We start from the raw sequence: 19,905 nt of genomic DNA, 5'->3' as shown, positions 1-19,905 counted from the left end.
TTTAACTGTCAACATGTTTTCTGTATACATTTTAATCCTGTTGATATTTTATCCTGTCTATAGATGTCCATTTTAACTGTCTTCATATTGATAACTAATATTCCATGTCGATATTTTGGTTGTCTACATAATGTAATGTATACGGAGGTGCCCTAGCCTGCAGGGTGCTTCCTTGCTGAGGATTACCATGCCACACATAAAGAGAAAACAAATATGCAGGTGCACTATTCAAACATTACAAATTAGAAGTGTAATACATTTTGCAATAAATAGAGGTTTTTGGCATAATCTTGGCCATGGTTATGGGCTTACCCACCACATCCAGGTAACTTTATCGGGTATGCCTCTAACATTGCAAGGGTTCAAATCTAGGTTCTAGGACACCCCCAAACCACAGCCCAAAACAATTAGATCCCTGTGATTTAGGCAGAATCCACCACAAAATGTAAATGTGCAGTTTTAATTCCATACTACATATAATTAATTAAATTGGGGCACACATGAACATGAATTATGGTGGTTCCTCCAGGATATCAGCACTCGATATTGGTCAGTAAGCTTTTACTCCATCTTACTAAAGGGTACTCTTTATATGCAAACCCAGTGTCATTAAATTCACTTGGCACTCAAAGGGTTAATGCTAAAATGGTGTTGTCTTTGCATTATTATTGATGTTTGAAAATTTTGATAATTTTGATTAAAGCCCATCAATAGTTAGTAATCCCCTCAGTCTTCAAAGAAAGAAAGCCCTCAAACATTTGACAAACAGTAACAGGAAATCTGTCCTGTTTCAGACTGTGGAGGCAGCCTTTCTATTGTACCAAAATGAGTCCTCTTGCACCATGTGAGTGAGCACAGTTGTGGTTCAGAGGTCTACAACTGATCTCCTCAGATCACCCAGATGTTTTATTTACTGGTTTTATTTTCTTTAATTATTTCCAATGGCTTCATTATGGTAACTGGATGGCTGCCAGACAATGTACAAGGTTAACATTTACGAAAGGTAGAAGAATTGCAAGTGAAGCAACCCATACAAGGGTACACTGTACATTAATGGGGTACATGTACTACAAGATAAGTTGACACCCCAAAAAACCTAAAAATGGGGTTCACTAATTGGGACTTGACATTGACACAAACAAATGTAAAAAACTCATGTCCACTTTTTCTATTTTGACATTTTGCTTGTGTTGTCAAGAAAAAACAAAAGAAGCAGCACCTAAAGAGTTATACCCCTTTTACACCAAAGTTTGGACCCGGGATAGTGCCACTCCAGTCCGGGGCGGGTCAAGGTGTAAATTGGCTGATAAAAAAATAACGCAGGTACTGTTCCCTGGGAATCTGACCCGGCAAATGTTCAGGGTCGGACACGGGGCGTATCCGGGGCTCAGGGTGGTGTAAATGGTAATTATCCATGTTATTTGGCAGGGAGAAGGCCGCGAAGAGCTGATTGGTGCTTCTGCAGCTCTAGCAGATGATGTCATCTGCCGGAGACCCGCACAGGGCACATGACAGCGCATAGAGCATCGCAGAAGCAGCGTTACCACGCTGTTTGCAGCCTGTACCCTGCACTACAGCAAGAGTCTGTGCTGGATGCACTCTCCCCAGTGTGTTTACAGCCTCATCTGCAGCAACACACGCTGGCTGTCAAGCAGTGTGTCCCACAGCATCACACTCAGCCTAAGTATTTGGCAGACCCCAAACTTGACCTGCACCATCATGACCACTACATCCAACTGGTCTGATAAGTAGGTACTCAAGCTCTTGCAAATCAGGGCAGATGAGGATATTCGGCGTCAGATGACCGGCACCATTTGGGACGTGGTGGTGTATCGCAATATTGCGGAGTTACTGGAATCCAGAGGTATCCATCGCATGCAACAGCAGGTTGTGAATAAATTGAAATCTCTACGGACGTTCACTAAAGTGAACGACCAGAAGCGCCAGAAAAGTGGTGCAGTTAGGCCCGATTGGGTGCATTATGACCTATACTTCAGTGCATTTGGGAACACGGCACTCAGCAACCCAGTAGCCCTGTCCTCCATTGCACCGCACTGCAGCCAGACGGACTGACTAGCCAGTCTTCCCAGCTGTCCGCTTCGTTCTCACCGGCTTCTGAAGCCACGCAGATGTCATTACACATGAGCCCGGCTTCACCGCTGCTGTTTGGTGATGATGGTACAGCAGATAATATGATGGATTCTTCTATGCATTCTGACAGCGTCCAAACCGCCATAGATGATGTCGTGGAAGCAAACAGTCAGACGTCGCACCCCAATCAAAGCACTCCATGATGCTCTAATTGTAAGAAGACATTTTTTTATAATTACACCCATTTCCCATAATAAAATAAAATACAATACAACTTGTGGGTGGGATGGGATGAGGTCCAGTACCTGTTGCAGAATGTTGCTAGCATGCAGGTGGAAGAAGGCCACTAGCACATTTGGGCAAACAATACTGCTATTTTTATATAACACTTGGCATGGAAGTGTTTCATGTGATTGTTTTTTTTTTAAATTGCAGTGTACAGCGTTCCTGCCAAAAAGAAAAAGCTTAACAGGTCTGAACTAGCAGCTAAAGCGAGGACATCGGTGATAGTGGAACATCTACACCAATTGGATCATGATGTCCAAGAAAAGGAGGATGCTCACATGGACAAATATTTGGAAGCTGAGAGGCAGAATCAGCAGGCATTTATGTCTAAATTGATGGCTATGCAAGAGAGACAAATGTTTTTAGAACGCACATTTTCCGGTGCTTTCATGCACCCGGCACCACATCCCCACCACCCCCCTAACTACCCACCAAACCCATATGATCATTACAATAGAGGGGTCCCAACCCAACCACCACCAGAATACAGAGGGTCCAATTTTAACTATGGCACTAGTGCTGCTAGTAGTACAGTTAGCGACCCACAAATCCTAGAGTCCCCAGAATTTTCTGTGTACCGGAATTTGAGCTAAGGTTTTAACTTTTAGTCTTAAAATATTGTTCAAAAAGGTTGCACTTTTCTTCTTTTAAAAATCTTTCAAAGGTTGCACTCTTAATGTTTTCAAAATCTTTATAAAGGTTGCACTTTATTTCTTAGTATTTGTGTGATTCCCTATAGGAGCAGTCACCATTTTATACAGAACCATTTTATAATGTGTCCTATGATGTTAAACTTTTTGGGCACAAAGTTTTACAATTGTTCTCTTTTCCCAGTTGGACTCTCACATCTTTCTTTCATTATGATTAATATCTATATAAAAATATGCCAAATGTATGTACAGTTTGATGCATATTTTCAGCTTAATAAAGCAAACAACTGGAATAGTAATAACTGCTTTGTATTTCAAATCATTGAGGGAAGGTTTGCTGCAATGGTGGCCCTGATTAGCATTTCGCTAAGAAATAGCTTTCAAATACCTTTGCGAAAGCTATTCCTTAGCGAAATCCGTCAGTGGAGTTACTTTTGGCAGCACCAACTTTACCTTTTGGACATACTCCAAACCAGCCTGGACAGACAGACTTTTTATTTTCTTATTCACCATCGGGCATCCATCTTTGGTCCATCCTCAAGCCTACCTTATGGAATACAATTAAAAGGGTCCTCCACCTAGAACCGGACCCTCCACGATCTTCAGAGGAGGAGTTTAATTCAATGGTCTGCAGGACAGTCAGGACCCTATTTCCTACAAGGAAAATATACTACCCTAGAGATAGTTCTTAAATATTCCAGGCATTTAAAGGAACGGACTTTGTCAACAGTGCTGCCAATTATTTTAACTGTGAGCAATTTGTCTAGACATATTTTATGTGTTTTATATACCCATGAATGTTTTATTAAAAAGGTACCAGTTTCATTATGCATTGATATAAATTTATTGTAAAGTCAACCCAATCATTAGTCATTTTTATTCATCTAACTTTAGGCGCTGCTTCTTTTGTTTTTTTCTTGACACCCTTTTACAGGTTTTGACTAGACCTGGTTACTTGCAGCAGCCATTTAAGATGAAGCAGCTCACTCATTGCGCCCTAGATACCAATACCGCACCCTTTCATTATAAATTGCATACAATACTAATGTTTAATTTCATGTAAGTTTGCAACTTATTTGATTAATATTCCATTTTTGATAAACACCTATTGTCAGATTTTAAAAATCAAATGGATTATTCATCCTAATGCTGTGTAACATGTTCCAGAATGAGAGGTTCCCAAACCTAACCCTCCAGTTTTTGTAACAGGTCAAGGAGGCTTGTCTGTGTAATCCAAACCATATAGGATAATTACTGACCCAGTAAAACAGATTCTCCCCGATGCATGATTAAAGATATCCACCAAACATGACCTGTTGGTGGTACTTGAGGACTGGCGTTGACAGCGCCTACTCCAGTTTTTCACTAGAAGATAGGTTCTCAAACTCAGTCCACAAGACTCTAAACAGTTCATGTTTTCAGATTTCCTCATAAAATCGCAAGTGAAATAATTAGCTCTACCTGTGGATCTTTATAAAATGCGTTTGAATTAATACAACTTTGCACCTGCTAGGTGACCTGGAAAACTATTTGGAGTCCTGAGGACTAAGTTTGATAACCACTGCTCAATTGCCAATGTTTCCAGGCATTCTCAAAAGGGCAGAGAGAAGGGACCTTTGTGCTGTTAGTAATACCAGACCACCCAATAATGGTTACTGTGCACAAATTTTCTCTGGATGTTGGCGGCATCTTCCTCTACAGTAGAATCTGTTTACAATCAAGGATTATTAGTTGTCTCAAAGTGTGGCAGTTGAAACCACAATCCAGAAGATAATGTGTTTCTCTCATTATCTTAGTAACCATGCGCAGTGCAAAGCCTGTTTTAGCCAAAAATTACTACTTCTCTCAAGTTAGCCTGCTTGCTGCTGTCTTTTGTTTTAGGATTGTGACTAAATTAAGTTCTTTATAAAGCCAGCTTTCTGCACCTTATTTTTCTTTTTCTAGACCAGACCATACTGACTTCACCTAAATTTTCAAAGCAACTTGTTGCAGATTCAGGGACAGATGATAAAGTGATACAGTGGAGACTTATAAACAACCGGCCAATCAGCTCCTACCTGCCATTTTTCAAACCCAGCTTGTAGCATGACAGGTAAGAGCTGATTGGCTGGCTGCTTGTCACTCCATTTTATCATATTTTGAAGTTTGATACATCTGGCCCTCAGAGCTGTATGCTGATGTCCAATCCACCTTTGCTGCAGCCTCAGACACCAACTCCTTATCAGGTTGCTTTTGCTTCCCTGGCATATTCAGAACCTGCCTGGGGTCAGTGATTAACCTTCTCTGTGCAGTGATTAGTCTAAAGCTGTGTACACACGGTACACTTATCGCTGGCAATATGGTCACTGCAATTGGAGTGTGCACCGGCGTTAAATCGCCGGGTGCGCCCTCCCTTTTTTAGCCCCCTAATGGTCGCTGGTCAGTGGAGCATGCTCCTCTGACCAGCGACTTCCCCTGCCTATTCTCCCGGCAGTGTGTCATTTTCATCAGCGATCATCTCTGATCGCAGATGAAAAAGGGGCGCTGAGCAATATATTGCCAGCGCTCATATTGCCCCGTGTGTACGCACCTTTAGTCTCCTCATCCCTTGAAAGGCTATTAGAACCGTCATCTGTGTTTAAGGGCTACATTTATATTACAGCAACTTCTTAGCCAGGTGAAGCTGAAAATGTAAAGCACACTATAAGTTTTCAGCTCCAATCCACAAAAAGTAAGACGCCACTTCATAAAATATAGCCATAAGTCTCAACAGTTTCAGCTCCTTCAGTCCTCGTGTGATTCTACTTCCAATCATTCTTCTCTAGAAGAAGAATACCAGGATGAATCAGATATCAAGTGATCTTCTTTCTTAGACTATGATGCAGACAATGGACCAGATTTCAATTTGTACTGTATAGTCACAGGTATTTGTAGGAAATAGACAGCTCTTGTCCAAAGATCCGGCATCGGGGACCATCACTGAAGATTACTCAGACTGGCAATGGCAATAGTCATTCAGGTGCAAGAAGCCTGCTTCTCGGGGGGTATGGGTCATAGTTCGACTGCATTAAGGTCAATATGCATTAGGTCGACCACTAAAGGTCAACAGGGCTTAGGTCAAAACCTGAAGGTTGACAGGGTTCGAAGGTCAATACAAGGGAAGGTCCACAGTTAAATGGAAAGAGAAAGAAAAAGCATTGTGTTGCTTTTCCCTCTTCTCCACAACTGGAGGAACTTCTCACCGAGGCATGGCAGCGTCCAGACAAACAATTCCAGGTTCCTTACTGGTTACTGTACTTTTATCACTTATCCAATATACGGTAGATAAAGCTAAATCGGAAACTACTGTGGCAAATGGCATCAATGTAATAAATTAGCTGATAAGAATCCCAGGGGGACTTTGTGTGTGTGTGTGTCCGACACATACACATTTATCAACACAATTATTGGTCAATACAAAAATTATAGCCATGAAAATACCTGTAGTATCCAGTGGAAGCGGTCTTCATGATATACAACTTGTATATAAATAATTCTCCCCTTACAGGAAATATAAATTGATATGATACATTAATTGACCGCTTATCTTTGTAAGAAGTGTATTTAATTTGTAATGGATCTGGTCTAAATATATGATGTCATCTAGCCAATCATCTCTATTCCAGGTTGAAACGATAACCCCTGCTGTGGTAAATCAGTATATTGTGCACTGACAACTCTCACGCCAGATGCAGAAGTCACCATAAATAAATATAATATATAAACAGTCCCTGCTGCAGGCTGTAATGGCCATTGTGAGTGTCCTGGAGAGGTGGATTATTCTTAAATGGAAATTTGTAGGGACACAGGTCCCACATACTCTGCAGCGTGTGATGCATTTGGTAATGATCAGATTGCTTCCTTTCCACCTCACATCCATAGCACATCAGACTTCAGGTCCCTGGTGGATCAGCGGTTTTTCTCCTTTGAAGCCATACTGTATATACCATAATCCAAGAAGAGGTCACTGAAGCTATAACAGAAATACACGTTACCACACACAGCTCCTTGTTGGAGCCTCTCTTAAAGAGCCTTTATAGTGTATGGACTATACACACACTGTAGGATATTGACTATGGCTGAGATTGGGTATACTAGAAATGTAGATTGTACATTGTATAGGAAATGTAGATTGTACATTGTATAATCAAAACTGAGCTGCCTGCAGAGTATTTTTTCTTGCAATACTGATCGCGCAGCATTGCAAGATGTATACACATGGTGCAATATATACTATGGACTATATATTTCATATGGATAGTTCATATATACTGTGTATATGCTCCTTTATTCCCAATACCATTTCAGTTAATTTCAAATGGACCTCCGTGTGAATGGCAACAGACCCCGTAATCAGACAACACAAACAACTCGTCTTTTGCTTCTGTGGTAGATAGAAACTAACAACAGATGACCATTTTCCCTTCAGGGGCTGTGTTCTGGTTACAATGGATGCTTTCCTCACAGGATGGAGAGTGGTCATCCATCATGGTCATTCCAGGGTCTCTGCAGAATCTCTCCCCCTCGATGTTTGTATGCTCAGGCCCCTATAAAACCTACTCTGGTTTTTTGTTGTTACTCCGGAGCCTCCCAGTGAAAATTAGTTGTACAATACTACTGCAGTAGCATACCCAGTTCACCAGGCTATGTGTGCAAATAATGAAGTGTGCAAGCATGGTGTCCCACTGTGCAGAATTAGGAAACCAACCATCTGAGCAGGTATGCCATCTATCTGGAAAAATGGTCTACACGCCCAGATATTTTCCACATTCTCAGACTGATGGGGGCTCCCATACTGTATGTGGATATGAGGACACTCAGGAAAAATCACAAGTTACAGACCTTTCGCTTTAGAACGGGAGATCTGGCAGCCCCTCATAGATGCAATGGCAGCCCCCAGAGAACTAGTCAGCATTGCAGGGAAAACGGTCTCCCGGGTACATTAAACAACTGATTTGCTAATCCCCACTGGTCGGGATGAAGGAATCTGGATTTTTAAACAGGTTTAATTTTCCCGACGCAGACGTCTTGAAGGTCCTTTACTTACATCACAACCAAGCAGGGCTACAAAACCATCTTTACAAGCTAAAGTGGTTTAAAAATTCCACTTAAAGAAATTGTGATTTCAAATGTGGGTCTTTCTGGTTCATATACAATTCTCAGATTCCCTGGTCTCTATACAGTATATAGCATTTTAATCAAACATAAGAGGGGGAAATTCAATCCCAGGTCATGACTATTGCTCCTTCCCGACAGCAGTGACCATGGCCCATTTTTGTTTTGCTCGACAGCATATCGCCAGGCAATATTCAATGCCCCACCTACCGTTCGTCAAAAAGGGGGGGTATTCGCATACACGGCAACGGATTGTCACGATCGTGACAATTCATGGCCATATCGGCATAAAGGGCCCAACTTTTAAATTCAGGCCCGTTCTGTCGATCTGCCTCTTCAATGCTGTCGAGAAAGACAGCATTAAATAGGCGCCCCCACTATTTCCCCCATCGAAAATATTGTTTCCTCGGAAGACTGAATGTCATTAGTAACCAGATTTACATACTACATCAGTGGTTCCCAAACTGTGTGCTGTGGCTCCCTGGGGTGCCTCAGGACACTTGTAGGGGTGGCCCCAGGTTGGTGGTCAAATACCAATTCAAATTATTTATGGGCAAAACCAGTGCTGGCGCCTGCCAATCATAAAATGTGTACAAAAAGAAGCAAATCCTGCCGTTCACCACATAACTGACCCTAAGAAACACATATAAACATAATCTACTTAATGTTATATTTATTCAGCTTTTTTCAGGGGGGCCTAGGGGTGCCGTGAAAAATATTCTGATACTCTAGAGTGCCATAATTCAAAAAAGATTGGGAACCCCTGTACTACATGATAATAGAATTCAAAGATCTTGGTTACATATCTGTGTGCAAATATACGGATGAGCCCCCAAGCAGTCGTCAAGGCGTCTCTGTGTATTGTTGGACCCTATTGCTTTATCTAGATGTGGCACCCCCCCAAAAAAAAGTATAAGCCAGAAAGCCCAGAGCAGCACACCAGTGAAAAATCTAAAAATGTTACATGTTAGTGTTAAGAAGCCAGAGCTATATACAAAAGGTGATGCAAAAATGAAATGAATGTAATCAAAATATTGAATAACTAGTGTTAGTAAACAGATTAGTAAGTGTTAGATAGAATGTAATAGTGTGCCAACTCAAAGCCATCCAGCCACACCAATCCAGGGACACCACACCCAAAACCCACATGGGTGTGGGAAAAACAATGTACTGTATAAGTTCCTCAGCATGCTTCTGCTCAATCAACTTGCTTCATGGAAGAACCTTGGAAGTTGCAGCATTTTGCCTCCATCCTTTCACAGGGCTGTACGTGGGGAGGATAGCTACGGCCAATCTTAAAAGATACACTAAAATAGTATATGCAACCCCACAATGGTCTGTTGTACTCAGCAGCTGCTGCACCAACAGGATGGCGAGGAGGAGGGAGCATGAGCGTGGGAAACTTGTGCATACACAATGGAAGCTCTCAGATTTTATATAACTTTAGAATGACCTTCCCTATTATCCCAGCTCCATTATGTCCACTACCCTCATATGATCGCTCCATCCAACACCACTGAAAAACCTTCTTGAAAAACCTTCTTGAAAAACTCACTCCATACTTACCAAGTTCCAGGCTCCTCTCCCACGTCTGTCCCATCTTATTTGCAGCAGGGGCCGACATTTAAGAGTTTGGAGAGAAGTTGTGACATTTAAATGGGTTTCTGCAAATCTATCTTGTGCATATGCATGCTTCGTGACCTGTGTATAGGAATATTTCAGTCTGCATCTGAGGTGTGTTAAGTTTACTATTTAAAAAAAAAAATTGTTCACAATAGTTCTCCGTGGAATATCTCTGTATTCTGTGTTAAAGGACCTCTCAGTGATTTAGGAACCCAACTGCATAAAATAAAAACATATAAATGATGTAAGCAGCACTAGGTCCAAATATCTGCACTATATAAACTGTAATGTATATACACACACACACAAGGAAATGACCGAGAACACATTGCATGCGTGTGCAGATGTACTGGGAAGACTCTGCTTAAGAGAAAACAATGCCTCAGTCACATTTATTATATATTAGCTTATTAGATATTATTATAGTATAACTTCCAGACCATATGTAATCCAGGAAAGAACACCACAATATGTAACCTGTAATACCACTTGTGAATTAGTTACAAACCTTAAAGAACAGCAACAAAAATCAAAGTGCAAGGATGCAGATGTCCAAAAATATAAAAGGAGTGAGATATAGAGGACTGGTCCTGTACTATGAGTGCAGAGTGAATAAGTGCTGGTTACACATGTGATTGAGAATAGACTCTTTCCTTTCATCTGTTAGGAGAAGTGAAGAATCTTCCCTGCTTCTTCGGGAGAGAACAATTACTGGTAGACTGTGATCTGTAAACAGGAGACAAGAAAATATCAGCAGAAAGCCGGGCTAAAAACCTGTCAGAATAAGAGAGTATCACAGTCTCGTGGCATGAGTGCTGCGACTAAATCTGCAGAAGTGGTGTCCCTGACCAGTATTTGGCAGGAGAAAATAGTTTAAATCAATTTGGTAAACACATGAGGTCTTAGTTCAAAACTTGGTGCTAGAAACGTAAGAACAGTTTACATTAACACAAAAGAAAATGTACAAGCACTCTAAACAAATGATGCCTCCAAACGTACAGTAACTCAGTGTTAAACAAAAAATAAAAACAAAACAACCTTTTCACAAAAAGCTAAAAAAATCCTCATCTGCTCTCTATATTTGAGGTACTGTATACACCGTACTAGTAAGATTTTCAATACCTGCTACAATCTGTCCTTTCCCGCCCGTATTTCGGTGGTATGCAATACCGTCAGACTTACACAGCAGCTACCGTCATCTCCAGATAGTGGTAGCCTGTTGTAGTTTATGGGCTACACATCGCAGGTGTAGTTCAGGCAGGGGAACTCCCGGAACTCTGTCAGAAAGCACTGCTGTGCATGGCGGTCAGAGGGAACAGAGCATGCTCAGCAGTACTCAGCACATCGCAAGGAAGGACTCTATTCTGAGCCCCTGTCCCGGTCTGTGCCAGGTGATATATTTACTTAAAGCGATCGAATCCTGCAACGCAATCTTGGGCATTAATGTTTTGCTCAGACCGCATTGCAAATGTGATTATAGATGAATGGGCCCCTATAAAAGGGAAGCATGTATCAGCAGACATACTTACAGAGTAGGTTTTAAAGAATGAGCAGGACCAGAGTTAATCTCAGGAGAAGTCAATGGATGGAAGAGACGCTCTAAAAGAGAGAGGGAATTGCAGAGATTGATAAAACCAATGAACACATCAACATCTGATGAAGTGATTCCCCAATATAACTATGATGCAATTCTAAAACAAGAAATGAGAATTTAACATAATCTAGGCCAAATGTGCTCAGGCATACACAGTACTAATAAATTCTCACGTTATCTACATAAAACCCATGGGCTTTTATAATTACCAGTTATTTATATAGCGCACACATTAAATAAAAAAGTAACACGAGACTCATGCTGCTACAGTGTGTATATCATTTAAAAGGAATCCAAATATCCAACGAAGCTACATTATATTTACTACTACTACTACTACTACTACTGCTACCTGCAATCACCTGGAGGCTGTCCAATTACAAGTGGCCACAATAGAATGGCTTGAGAGAGAGTAACAGCTCACCTATACTGCAGGCCAAATAATGATACAGGTGGATCTGCTCCAAAAGGAGGACATTTTGGCACGAACATTCACTCAACTTTAAAAAACTCTATCCATTTTTCATTTAATGATCTAGGAGATTTTTACCAGTTAATAGTAGAGTAATGCTTGCTTTATTAGCTAGGTCAGTCACTAGTTTTAGAAAATACACCCAGTAACCCCCCCAGGAGTCTAAGGGCCCTAGGCTGAAAGCTGAGGGTCCATAGGTACAAGAATTTTAAAAATCGGCCCTTGGGAACCGGAGATATCTGACTTCAAAGCAGTGGTCCCCATCCAAGCCTGTTAATTGCTATTCCCAGTCAGATATTTCAGGTTCTGTCTGACTTAGTTTTTCTGAGGGTACATTCCGAAAGCTGGGACTCTCCCCCTTTGATAAACACTAACAGCTTGTCTCTACTGTTCCCAGAACCAGATATATCAGCCTTCCAGCAGCTGGTTACTGCTCCAGCTCCACACACCTGGTATGTAGTTTTATATTCTAGTTGGCAGATTGCTCTGCCTCCTGAACTCTGATACCCTAGTCCCAATACCATTTGGTAGGTGGGATGCTCTCGTTTTTAATGCCATTAAAATCTAAGAATTATTTTCCCGGGAACTGGAGATATCTGCAGTCAAGCAAGCTATCCTCCCACCAGAAAAGCTTCCCTCACCCCTACCGCTGGAGGATCGGTAGGGGCCCGAATACATTGCAGTGCCCAGTGGTCTACACTGCTGTTATATGTATGTATGTATGTATGTATGTATGTATGTATGTATGTATGTATGTATGTATGTGTGTGTATATTATTTCTATACATTTGGTCTATCTATAATACTTTAACTGACCCGGCATATACTGGGTCACCTAAGTGTCCATCTCCGTGCTTTGCTTCGCCCCTCTGGAAACCCCCTTCTGAAAATCCTGCGTTTGCCACTGACACCCAAGACATTATAAGCACTAATCAGTCCCACCTTGTGTCACTGTCACAGAGTCACATTTTTGATTCTCTTGATTGTTGGAAAGAAACTGGTTCCAGAATCCAGAGGGCAGTGAGAGGAGCAGAGACATCACCTAAAGACAAACCCAAGGAGTATGATATTAGAGAACACCATTTAACTCCATCCACCAGAATCAGGCTTCTTACCTTGGCTTGTCTGGGGGTATCCTGCATGATTATTAGAGGGCTGGGGTCAGGCACAGAATGACCAACAATGGTAGGACCAAAGACCCGTGACAGGTTTATCTTGTCCATCTGACATTCTGGGCTCCGCATAACCCTGTGGGAGACAGGGACTGTTGAAATTGGGGATGTAAAATATTCATTAAAAAATCTATATAAGAAAGGGCAGCTGAATTGCTGAATTTTCCAAATCCTAATCAAAGAACAAGTAAAGCACTGTACATAAAGCCCAAGAGGACCTTACTCCTGTGGGAACAACTTATGAGAGATGGCAGTAACTGGCATATCTAGCACAACATATGCCTTCCTATTTGCAGGCCATGTGGATATAGGCAAAGGTACTCAATTCTAGGGGCAATGTCACATTGTTTGCAAAAACACTGAAAGCCAAGATGAAGGTAACTTAAGGGGATCCAGGATGAGACATTTGTCAGAATCCAAAGCCTTCAATGGACCCCTGGATGGAAGAAGACCTTTACAGGCCTCACGCAGTCTAAGGTCTTTAAAAAAACATTCCAGATAAGAAACCTTCACAAAAAAAACTTAAAAGCCATACAACTCCGTGTTCTGAAGCCAAGGTGGCCCAGACACCAGCTGAGTAAGACTGAGTTGGTCTTCTTCCCAGTAAGAAGACAAACACTGAGCCCACTTACAAAAAAAAAAAAAAAGAAGATAGAAATTCAGTCAGAAGGAGGCTCAAATAGTGGGTCTCCTACAAGTGAAATTCTACGCCATGAGTCTTGCTATGATGCTTAAGGAGAAACCATTATTTACACTACCGAAGAGGCAGTATTCATAGAAAGAACACACACACACACACACCTATTATATGGGGTTACACATTTACAGCCAGTATTACCTGTACAGGTGCAAGATGAGGAAGGCCAGAGTGTCTCTGTTGGAGATAGGAAGCTCCTGAATAATTTGACAGATCTCAGATTTACAATCACTCTGATTAAGAATATCTAAGGATAAAAAAAATGGCAGGACATCAGTGTCGGTTGGAGCCTAATGCCATATGAAGCCCCGTCGTGACCAAAAATCACTATGGAATAAGTCACTGCTTTCCACAATCCCTCATATCCCGATTGGCTAAGATTGTTCTATCCCACCCACTTCACTCAGACATTCCAGATCACTAGATGAAGACTGCATACAACATACCCAGATCCTTGTGAAATGCACCTTCTATATAAAGTAATATGACCGGTTACAGAAGTGCTACTATTCTGACACTGCACCTGTTCCAGGGGAGCAATAAGACATGCATGTAGCCCTTAACATTTGTACACCTTAGAACAGTGGTAGCCAACTACGGTCCTCGAGAGCTACCAAAAGTTCACATTTTCCAGGCAACCTAGCTGCTGCAAAGGTGCACTCATTACTAGCTGAAACATTTTCAAAGATCCACAGGTGGCTCTAATTTCTTCACTTGTGATTCTGTGAAGAGATCTGGAAAACATTATCTGTTGGTAGCTCTCGAGGACTGGAGTTGGCTACCCCAGCCTTAGAATGAAATGTATCCTAACTTTTCAATCCTAGATATATTTTATACTTAGCTGCTAATAACTGCCGGTTATCTGTAAGTAGAACACCTGCTAATAAGTGCAGTGGCTCATAAACTTTGAGCCACAGTGCCCTAGAGCATCAGATTTTTTTCCACAGCATGCCTATACGTTTCAAAAGGTGCGTACACACATTTGTCCCAAATCGCGGGAAATATGGTCGCTCAGCGACCATATTGCCCGCAATGGGAGAGTGCACCGGCGATATATCGCCGGGTGCGCGCTCCCGTTTTTGCCCCTATGGTGATCGCTGGTCGCAGGAACATGCTCCTGCAACCAGCTGATTACCACTGCCGGGCTCCCCCCGGCAGTTTCTTTTTCATCAGCGACCATCTCTGGTCGCTGATGAACAGGAGAAACTGAGCAATATATTGCTCAGCCATATATGGCTGAGCAATATATCTCCCCCCCGTGTGTACACAGCATTACAGTCATATTCAGACAAGAATATTAAAGTAAATTGTGTTTATAAGTCACATAGGTATTTATGCTTAATGTCAATTACGTGATGAGGGACGAGATTTGCTTCTGTACAGAATTACATTAGCTATAAATAATGAGAACTGGTTCTAGTCCCCCAACCCAGGAAACCCCTGCAAGTGTCTTGCATGGGGCATCCATTTTGGGAGCCACCAAACTAGGACTCTGAAGCAAGAGTTGTTCCCAGAAGTGGAATATGACCATCAATGAAATAGATCAATATTGATCTGTTATTCCCACCCCATCTGGGTTACATGACCCACTATGTGCTCCACTGCATCCCCACCCCAACATGTACCAGCTGCATCTAGGAACTGAGTATGCAGAGAGAAGGTCAGGAGTGGCTCCTTCAGGTTCCGTAGGAAATCTTTCAGCACTCCACACACTGCGTGAATATCTTCCTTCCCCAGAGGCAGAGACTTCCCTTTACCATACAGAAGCTTCTGTTTCAGCTCCTTCACTAGCCGCTCACAGCCAGGAATGCGATAGATGCCCCTCTGGAAACAGAACGGGTATTAAGTGATAATTACAGTGTTGACTTTTGGCCAAGCGCATCATTCAGTATGCCATTTCATCAACTAACAAAACAAGGACTGAAGGAAAGTTTTCACATCTTAAAATAAATGAGAACATAGAACAATGCACAGGTTCTCAAACTCTGTCCTCAGTACCCCACACTGTGCATGTTTTGCAGTTATCCTCACAAAATCACAAGTGAAATAATTCATTAAAATGAATTGAAATGTTTCAATGAGTAATGAATGCACCTGTGCACCTGCTGGGTGTCCTGGAAAACATGAACTGTGTGGGGTCCTGAGGACCAAGTTTGAGAAACCCTGGCATAATGGATTATAATAAAAAATTGAACAAGTTCACAAACCTGCAAAAAAAAAAAAGTATTGCCAAGCTTCACATTAAAATTTGGGTAAGGGCACGGCACTTATCATCCAGACTGTAGTGCAGAAAGTCTCTGTTTGGTTCTGCGGTGTATGTACACATGTGTCCACCTAGCTTCAATAGTACAAATATAAAACAAAGTCTCTGCACTTCCACTAGGATGCAGCAAGGTACATGGTAGCACCACTTCCTAAACTATAGAAATACAGCAATAAAAAAAAAAACACATAGGAACCCGCGCTTCCTATATTCCCCAATACGAAGAACGGGTTCTTATTAGTTTTTCATTACCTAACTTCAATAGGTAATTTGGCACAAGACGCTAGACACAAGTAAGCTGCGCCAATCGATGTGGTGTATTTTAGTGTGACTAGGCATATTAAATCATAATGTGTGAAACAAGAAGCATACCCCAAGATTCCTGTAGCACTGAATAATTTGTTAGGCAACACTGATATGTCTGTGTGCAAAAGAGTCCGTCACAGTTTATGAAAGCTGGAGTGAAAAAAGCCTCTGCGTCATAGCACTTCATATACAGAGTCATACTCAGTCCCATAGATATACAAGTGTCACACATCACACTTATCAGTGCAGTGGAGAAGCAGTTTTATCGCATTGCGAATAAGGCGCTAATTCACACGAAAAAGAGAATTAACACAAGTCGAAATGCATGGGACTTTGGGCACGGGAAGTGATGTTTGTCGCAACTGCAGAAATAGTGTGATCACATCTGTGCTCTGGGCCTTATTTACTGTATGCTGAGAACAGCAGAGCAGGAGTTGCCATCATTGCCAGACCACCAGTAACCCATGTTCTCTATATTGCCTCCACCATAATCAGTTGCCTTAGTTCCACCTGTCATGTTATGCAGAATATTACACATGCAATCATTTATACCTTTTCATATTGGATAACTATTTTAGGGTTTTCCCAGATGTACTGTAAAGAAAGATTTAGTCATTGCAAGCATGTAGGATTGTCGTACCTCATTCATTCCTCTCTTTTCAATTTCATTTACACACTGAACCACCAGGCTGGGCACTACTGGATATGTAGAAGGAGCAAAGTCAGCCAGGAAACCCTGTTCACAGGACACAATGGAGAAAATGTAAGCGTAGACAGAACTAAGGGGATGGTGAAGGGAAAATGATGGGCATAAAATTACCTGCCCCTTTTTGCACCCTATTTCCTGGGGCGCCAAAATCGTTGCGACACACAGCTTGGAGCAAAGATTCTTACACTCTGGATGTATCAGAATCCGACAGTTCCGGCACTTTAAAGACATTTTCCCAAAACGGGTCTTTTGCCCACACAGATAACACTGTTCAGCACGGATCATCTGCAAAGAAAGAATTCATCAGGGAAAAGTAAGCTCTTAAATTTTGCAACATGGACCCATCACGGTATAAAGTGTACACGCATATTGCGGCAGCCTATCAAATTTTGTTTAAAATTTGGCCCAGAAAAGAATTCCTTCGCTGTGTGCAAGTAATCATGAAGCGTAACATACTCTGAATGTACAAGAGTTGTATAACTGCGCTAAACTAAAAACACATGCAACAGGTGTCACTAAAAAACATACAGTAAATGTATTAAAACATACGTATTAAAAAGATTACGTGGTGGCTTCATTGTTAGTAGATATTCAATAAATGGATATATAAATATAGTCACCCAAATGTCCAGATGGAATGTATGCCAATGTCCGTTCCTAGAGTTCCTTCTTTTGAATTTCCAAATGTTTGTGAGCCAATGTATGGATTGTTTCAGGAGAGACTGCGCTCTCCAGCCACAGGGATATCGGTTTTGAAAGTTCCACTGTTAAAGGGCTGGCTTGTTCCATTTTAATAAATTTACTATATATTTTTTAGTGACACCTGTTGCATGTGTTTTTATTTTTAGCGCAGTTATACATCTCTTGTACCTTTTTGCCTTTTGGGTCTGACACCCCTATACATTTAACTGCCACTCAGGAAACCCACTCACCCCTAGGCGCCCTCATAGGACACTTTGTGCCCTACCCTTCTGAATGTACAGTACCTATAACTTTACTTTTCTATAAATACATATGCTTATGTCACATGGCAGAGACAAAGTATCAACATATTGTACTGTATGTGCTTTTACTTACAAATGATTGTTTTCTGCATTGCTAAAAAGTTAAAAAGTTCAATTGACTGCACTGGAACGGTGTGTCTGAGTGGCCAAATTTTTAGTAGCATCAGCTCCGAGACAAGGATGTACCATTCATTTAACAAGTAAGCAATGCAATATGAGTGAGACTGGATGGTCTAGCTGCCGGTGGCTTGTGCAGTCAGTTATTACTATGGCTTAAAGCTTGGACAATGCTGGGTAAGAGTGACATTTCAACTTTAAACATGCGTTGCTCAAGGTTTCAGGTTCCTCAGGACATTTTTCCCTCACCGTTTTGGAGAAAAACACATGTACCGCTGCAGGCTTGTTTGGTGGAGCAATTTCTGGTTCAAGCTCCTGTTCAGCCTCATTAATCTGAGGCAATATAGAAGTTTGGTCTGAAAAAGGTAAAAATAATACTAGGTCCCAATACTTCAAACTGAGAAGAAGAAAGTGGTAAACGTTAGTACACCATTAATAGTAAATTTTATCCCTATAGATTGTAAACTTGCAATCTCCAAGTCTGTCTGTTACCCAGTTTGTTTTATCACTGTCTACTATTGTAAAGCGCAACGGAATCTGCTGAGTTATATAAGAAACTGAAAATAAATAAATAGTAAATCAATAGTTAATAGATTACATTTCTTCTATCAACCAAACTGTGAAGAGGATTTTTGGCAAATATCATTAAATTCCATATAGGGGGACATTGCTAACATAAGGTTATGTTATCAACACAGGAGCTTGGAACTTAAAAAAATAATAATAAATTAATAATAATAATAATAATAATAATAATAATAATAATAATAATAAAAAAGGGCCCCTCCCTTTATAGCCATTACTCACCAAATGTCAGCATTGAGCACCAAGGAACAGGATCAACTAAGAAAAAAAAACACTAACATTCCAAACATCTCAAATGAAAGTAAGGGTAGAAGGGGACTGTCCCCAAGATGGAATCTGAGAAACATATTTAATGGCCAATGGCTATTTCTTTCCTTGTTCATCCAATTTTGGTCACTGCCGCTTTGATGATGATCCAAAGCTGCCCCTAAGGGAATGCTCAAACCATGGCAGAACAGAAAACTTTGCAACCATAAACATGTGGATTGAGAACCAGGTAGTTGCCAGAGTCCATTGCTCAGCAGACACCAAACCACATCTACAAGTAGCCACTTAATGATATAAGTGAGTGAGCAGATATATGTTCTATGAAGAACAACAATACTGACCAACCCCTTTTGCACATGTTGTGGTGGACCAGGATAACATCCTTCTAAACCCTGGAAGATCTATTCAGTTATGTGGTTCAGTTATGCTTGAACCACATCCAGGGAACCCAGCTGCACCTGTTTTCTGGAATGTCTGGTCCTTTTCAAAGGAGGAATGCCTTCTTTTTTTTTTTAGTTCAGAACAGATTAGATCTAATTAAGAAACCTGTGAAGTTAGAAAACATAACATGTGACAGAAAATCTACATATGGAGAAACTAGAACTGGACAACATCTTTACCACTTTGTAGTACAATGCCCTTTGTGGCAAAAGTGATACCTGGAATCTTTACTTCTGATAATTTATTTTATAAGACAAAGACAGATGTCAATGAATTCCTGTCCAACAGTAGACACCTTATTTTTATGTTGTGAGTCCACTAAAACAACCTCTGACTAATACCAAAGATCAAACAGCAGCCTGGACAGTTCCAGATGAAGTGGCCATTCTCCAGGACTGCGCCACCAATTCTCCATACCTGGGATGTACACTGTGGATATATCCAGCGAAAAGCACACTGCCCATGTATGTAATAACTAGCACCAGGGAACTCTTTG

The 19,905-nt window shown here is 41.2% G+C and overlaps 1 protein-coding gene across 5 annotated transcripts in view; it reads right to left on the bottom strand.

Moving 5' to 3' along the window:
- Window positions 1-6,884: 6,884 nt before the first annotated feature.
- Window positions 6,885-19,905, bottom strand: part of LOC146020550 (rac GTPase-activating protein 1-like) — a 37,152-nt gene continuing 24,131 nt past the window's right edge. For 3 of the 5 annotated variants that reach the window (XM_083153756.1, XM_083153755.1, XM_083153758.1), the window contains 9 exons: window positions 18,366-18,472; window positions 17,107-17,280; window positions 16,927-17,022; window positions 15,343-15,541; window positions 13,859-13,964; window positions 12,964-13,096; window positions 12,791-12,890; window positions 11,312-11,381; window positions 10,017-10,508 (listed from right to left, as the gene is read on the bottom strand). In XM_083153756.1, the coding sequence (XP_083009882.1) occupies window positions 10,439-10,508; window positions 11,312-11,381; window positions 12,791-12,890; window positions 12,964-13,096; window positions 13,859-13,964; window positions 15,343-15,541; window positions 16,927-17,022; window positions 17,107-17,280; window positions 18,366-18,472 (1,055 nt within the window). In that variant the 3' untranslated portion in view covers window positions 10,017-10,438. Of the gene's footprint in view, window positions 7,018-9,725; window positions 10,509-11,311; window positions 11,382-12,790; window positions 12,891-12,963; window positions 13,097-13,858; window positions 13,965-15,342; window positions 15,542-16,926; window positions 17,023-17,106; window positions 17,281-18,365; window positions 18,473-19,905 lie in introns of those variants that run through there. The other 2 variants (XM_083153753.1, XM_083153754.1) reach the window with 1 other exon arrangement.

Source organism: Crinia signifera, chromosome 7 (genome assembly GCF_055691185.1).
Source record: "Crinia signifera chromosome 7, ASM5569118v1, whole genome shotgun sequence".
Classification (NCBI taxonomy): domain Eukaryota; kingdom Metazoa; phylum Chordata; class Amphibia; order Anura; family Myobatrachidae; genus Crinia; species Crinia signifera.
The sequence above is the reverse complement of the archived record's forward strand: the minus strand, read 5'-3'. Positions and strand labels throughout refer to the sequence as shown.